Source organism: Mytilus galloprovincialis, chromosome 2, assembly GCF_965363235.1.
Source record: "Mytilus galloprovincialis chromosome 2, xbMytGall1.hap1.1, whole genome shotgun sequence".
NCBI lineage: Eukaryota > Metazoa > Mollusca > Bivalvia > Mytilida > Mytilidae > Mytilus > Mytilus galloprovincialis.
The window spans coordinates 25571411-25577410 of record NC_134839.1 but is presented as its reverse complement, the minus strand read 5'-3'; the positions used below and the strand labels follow the sequence as shown (position 1 = coordinate 25577410).

At 37.8% G+C, this 6000-nt stretch overlaps 1 protein-coding gene across 1 annotated transcript; it reads left to right on the top strand.

The window, feature by feature from the left end:
* The first annotated feature begins 207 nt into the window (after positions 1 to 207).
* LOC143062005 (uncharacterized) lies at positions 208 to 5695 on the top strand. Its single transcript, XM_076233858.1, has 3 exons — positions 208 to 755; positions 787 to 1642; positions 5579 to 5695. Exons 1-3 carry the CDS (start codon positions 208 to 210, stop codon positions 5693 to 5695), a joined length of 1521 nt encoding a protein of 506 aa, XP_076089973.1.
* The last annotated feature ends 305 nt before the right edge of the window (positions 5696 to 6000 follow it).

Genomic DNA, 6000 nt, shown 5'->3' with positions numbered 1-6000 from the left:
CATATCAGTATCAAGACTGGGAACCCATACGGTCGGTAGACTGAGGAGTCGTTTTTCCGACCCGTGGGCGAGTACCAGTGGCGATAGACTCCTTTGATATGAATAATGGCTGGTTGTCCGTATCATATTATGATAACTAATAATAATAAAAATAAAAATGCTTTAACAATATTCACACTTTCACTTTTTAGGCAAAAAAAAAAAAAGATGGAACCAGCGTCGAAAAAAATCAAGATGGCAAAATCTCCAATCAAATGTGGTGTATGCGGAAAATCGTTTTCCCATAAAGTGAGTTTAATGCGCCGTAAGAGATCGGTTCATACTGGAATTAAATGGCATTGCGCCACATGCGATATGGTATTTTCAAGAAAAGACAACTTCCAACGGCATAAGCGAAACCATGATAAACAACCAGTCCAAAATGGTGGTGGTGTTACTACGACTAGTACAGAAACAAATGAAAAGACGGATCCATGCAACTTCAAAGCGCTCAATGGAACCGTTGAACCACATACGATCGATGCAAACGGATTGAATAAATTCGATCCAATGTCATTCTTGAAAAGCCAATATGATGATGTTACAGATGTCATCAAGCTTAAAATTAAAGAAAGCGGTGGATTGAAGTGGTATCTATCCATGAAGGTTAAAATGAGCAGGCGAAAAGTGAATAATATAGACACTGCAGAGCCGCATTTCCGGGGGAAATGCCAGACCAGTTTAAAATTGGAGGATATAGATAAAGGATTGAAGAAGTCTCTAAAAAAAGATGTATACGTCTTTTATTGAATACCAGAGACAAGGGAGTAATTGGACGGTGGACAAAGTAGTAGCTCTTACCATACACATGACACGTTACAGACCACTAAAAGGATCAAATTATATTTCACTTCCATTCAAACTCAGATCTAAACATGCAATAGTCAATGTAAAAAACAATGACAACAAATATTTTATGTGGTCAATTCTGGCTGCAATGTACCAAGCGAAACATGATGGAGAGCGGGTTTCGAAGTACAAGGAACACGTATCCAGATTGAATTTTGAAAACACCATGTTTCCTGTGAAATTGGCCGACATTCAAAAGTCCGAAAAACAGAACGAAATATCAATTAATGTCTTTGGATTCGACAAGGTTGGTGTATTCCCTATATATGTTACGAAACTTCGCTATGAACAACATGCAAATTTACTTATGATATCAGATAGCAAAAAATCACATTTCTGCTGGATTAAAAATCTAAATCGACTTTTGGGCGATCAAAAGTCTTTTGAACATAAGCATTTTTACTGTCCATACTGCCTACATGGATTTACAAAAGAGAGAATATTAAACAATCATTTACCAAACTGCCAGACCCACGGACCACAGAAAATTGAACTTCCTACTGAAGAAAATAAGTGGTTATATAACAAAGATATTCGGAAACAGCTCATGATACCATATATCATATTTGCAGATTTTGAATGTCTCCAAGAACCAATACTAGAACGCGACGGGGCTAATCAAAAGACGAAAAAGACTACCAAACACATACCATGTGGCTTTGCTTACAAAGTAGTAGGTCTAACACCTGAAACGTCAAATGAACCAGTAGTATATCTGGGTGCAGATGCTACCGATAAATTTGTTGAGTGTATGGTAAAGGATCAAGAAAAAATAGAACAACGATTCAAACATTGCGAGCCCATGATCATGAGTGGGAATCGTTTAAAAAGGCAACTCTTTGTAACATATGTAAAAAAAGAACTAGCAGACATAAGAGTTCGTGATCATTGTTACGTGACCGGAAAATTTCTAGGGGCGGCTCATAACGACTGTAATATTAATTACAAGTTTACAGGTCGAATTCCAGTGGTATTTCATAACCTTCGGGGATATGATAGTCATTTGATTATGCAACCTATTGGAAAAGTTGAAGGAAAGCAACTGAATTGTATCGCTAATAATATGGAAAAGATTATTTCTTTTTCATTGGGATGTATGGATTTTATAGACTCGCTCCAATTTATGTCTTCCTCATTACAAAAACTCGTGGAAAATCTTGCAAAAGAAGGTTCGAGTAAATTTAGACACATGACAAGCCACTTTGGAGAAGAACAGATAAGCCTACTTCTACGAAAACAAGTATACCTTTACGAGTATCTTGATTCCGATGCAAAATTTTTTGAATCTCAACTACCACCGATTGAAAATTTTTACAGTACACTATCGGGAGAAGGTATAACCACACTGGACTATGAACATGCACAACACGTATGGCAAATGTTTAACATACAGAATCTCGGACAGTACTACGATCTATACGTTCTATCAGACGTCCTTGCATTAGCCGACGTCTTTGAAAATTTCAGGGAGATCTGTCTCAACTACTATGGACTGGATGCTGCACATTTTTATACATCACCCGGTTTAGCCTGGCAGGCTGCCTTGAAAATGACAGGTGTCAAGTTGGAATTACTAACTGACGTAGACATGCATTTGTTTATAAAGAAAGGTTAAAGAGGTGGAATATCCCATCGCCATGCCAAAGCTAACAATAAATATGTACCAAACTACGATCCAAATCAACCCATTAATCACGTGATGTACCTAGATGCCAACAACTTATACGGATGGGCCATGTCACAAGCATTTCCAGTTGAAGGTTTCAGATGGCTCAACGATTGTGAAAAAGAGAATCTAAACATAAGGGACGTTGCAGATGACAGTACACATGGTTTTATATTAGAAGTTGACTAAGAATATCCGAGGGAACTACACGACGACCACAACGAATATCCACTCGCTCCAGAAAAATTGAAGGTTACAAATGATATGTTATCGCCCTATGAAGGACGCCTCCGGGTGCGGGAATTTCTTGCTACATTGAAGACCTGTTGGTGACCCTCTGCTGTTGTTTTTTGTTTTTTATTTGGTCGGGTTGTTGTCTATTTGACACATTCCCCATTTCCATTCTCAATTTTATAAGCTATTGGATGATTTAAACATAAAAGGAACATCAACAGAAAAATTGATACCAAATTTACATCTAAAGGAAACATACGTGGTACATTACAGAAATTTAAAATCTACTTATCACTTGGAATGAGACTAACAAAGATCCATAGAGTCATGACATTTGAACAACGGCCCTGGTTAAAGACCTACATTGATTTCAATACAGAGAAGAGAAAGCTGGCAAACAATGAGTTCGAGAAGGATTTCTTTAAACTCATGAATAACGCAGTCTTTGGAAAGACGATGGAAAATTTAAGGAAGAGAACAGATATAAAATTTTTGAATGACCAATCAAAGGCCAGAAAATTAATCAGAAACCAACATTTCATACCGTCAAAATATTTAACGACGACTTGGTGGCTGTGCACATGTTGAAACAACGATTATACTTAAACAGACCTATCTACGTGGGATTCACTATACTCGATTTGTCAAAGACACTTATGTACGATTTCCATTATAATAACATGAAGGATAATTCTGGGTCTAGAGCAAAACTCTTGTTTACGGATACCGACTCGCTATGTTACAACATCAACACTGATGATATATATCAAGATATGATGGAGGACAGACACTTGTTTGATACGTCAGAGTATCACCCTGAACATTGGCTTTATAGCACCTTAAATAAAAAGGTTTTAGGAAAGATGAAGGACGAAACACATGGTATTCCCATACAAGAATTAGTTGGTCTTAAGTCAAAGATGTACTCATTGATATACGATGAGAATGAAACACTCTGCGAAAAGAAGACAGCTAAGGGTATAAAGAAGAGTGTGATCAAACATGACACAAGACACGAACATTATAAACAATGTTTATTCAATAAAGAGATCCACATGTCTACCATGACTCAGATACGGTCATACGACCACACGTTATATAATATATCTATCAAAAAACTTGGCTTATCCCCTTATGATGACAAAAGATACTTACTAGATGATAGGATACAAAGTTTGGCCTATGGACATTGGAAAATATAATAAGGAGGAAAATCAATATTTTAATCACTCTACGTCTATCATTTGAAGGAAGCGGACGTGTTTAGAGAGCTCTTTACGATGTCTTATACTTGTCCCGTGTGAAGGATAGGATTTTCAAGAAAAGATTATATGTTGCGACATCATAGAAATAAACATGGAATTAGTCAATCATATCTACAGAGCAATGGTGTATATCCACAGTAGATTCCGTCGCCTCCGCCTCCTCCGCAATAGGAAGATAGCATGTCGCCTCCTCCTCCTCCTCCTCCTCCTCCGCAAAAGGAAGATATAATGCCGCCTCCTCCTCCTCCTCCTCCGCCGCCGCCTCTGCAAAAGGTAGGTAGCATGCCTCCTCCGCCTCCACCTCCGCAAAAGGGGAATAGCCCACAGCCGCCACATAATGTGATGCTACATCATCCGTTCACTATGATGCTGGCTGGACCTACTGGTTCAGGTAAGACGTTTCGGATGAAAACATTATTGGACAGAGCACGGACTATGATTACACCATCACCAGAGAGGATAATGGGGTGTTATAAACGATGGCAGCCATTATTTAGTGAAATGCATCAGAACATTTAAAACATTTTGTTTGTTCAAGGTTTACCTGAAAATTTAAATGATGACTCATTCATAGACTCTAGATTTTAATGAGAGACGCTACCAATAGTAAGGATGTGTGCGAATTATTTGTCGAGGGAAGTCATCACCGAAACCTAAGTGTAGCTTGTGTAATGCAGAATGCGTTCTCTAAGGGAAAGGAAAGTCGAACCATGAGCATCAATAGCCAATATATAGTCTTATTCAAAAACCCACGTGATCAAGTTGGACCAGCCATATTTGCTAGACAGATGTATCCTAATAATCCAAAGAAATTTATGAATAAGTACAGAGAGGGAACACAGCGACCATATGGGAGCCTATTCATTGATCTGAAACAGAATACACCGGAAGACGACAGACTGAAAATTAATATATTCGAAAAAAAGAACATGATAGGTGGAGGTGTGACTGAAGAGTATATAAGCAGAAAAGACCTAGATCCATCTCAGTTTGAAGAATCATTTCAAAGTGAACAGACGTATTTACCAGACGAGAGAGAAATCATGCCCTCATGTGATGATTGCGGTGTAGTCTTTGAAAGCGTCCCTGATTTAGCTAGACACATGAATAGGTGCTGCCCAGAAAATAATGATTTAAAAAAGAAAAAGGGGGAATGAGGATGAAGACATACCCTCAAAGAAGCCTCGTGTAAACGAAATTGATATTAAAGATGGGGAAGATACGGCTTTTATAAAATTAGCTGAACTTGCCAGAGAGGCAAATGAAGATGTATGGAAAGAAAAACTTGATAAATACATGGATGGTAACATGAGTGAAGAACATGCCAGACGTAAGGCAAATCGGAAACTAAAAGACGAGGATATAGATCAGTTTTTGTCCAGATATAGCAGTTTGGTTCAGTATCTACTACAGTTACAAAATGGTAAAATTCACGACAAAGTCATGAATAAGATCACAGAGCTAGTTAACGATGACATGGATTACAAAAGCCATTAAAGTAGCTATCAGGAAATATAAACCTCAGTTGGAAATTTATCTAGATAAAGTTATCGACAACGAGACTAACAATAGTTATGAAATTGGAGATAGTGACGATGACGAGGAAGGATTAGGAGAGGAGGATGTTGATGGTGAAAGCTAAACTGTACTTTCCACATATCGAAACAAGCAATATCATGTGAAATTGTTATATTGGTCAAAGAAATTCAACTCTTGGATTAAAGCTCGCGATATTTGAGAGAGTTAACTAACCCAAAAAGACTAACTTCAAGTCTCGACAGTTTACACCCCTGCACGAAAGATAGCATACTGTTGACCCTTTCGTAAGTTAGAGATACTGTTGAGTGATAGACGACTCTCTATTTCTTTTATGTATAAATTGGTTAAAGTGATTGTGTTATATTGTAAAGACACCATGAGGATGGCTCTCCGACCCTTATCTGTCTA

What these genes read in the sequence shown, in the direction of transcription:
- LOC143062005 (XM_076233858.1), top strand. Translation starts at nt 208, where the DNA reads ATGGAACCAGCGTCGAAAAAAATCAAGATGGCAAAATCTCCAATCAAA. An exon ending in ATAGATAAAGGATTGAAGAA is followed by an intron (nt 756 to 786) that starts GTCTCTAAAAAA and finishes TACGTCTTTTAT; the next exon opens with TGAATACCAGAGACAAGGGA. An exon ending in ATAAATTTGTTGAGTGTATG is followed by an intron (nt 1,643 to 5,578) that starts GTAAAGGATCAA and finishes TATAAACCTCAG; the next exon opens with TTGGAAATTTATCTAGATAA.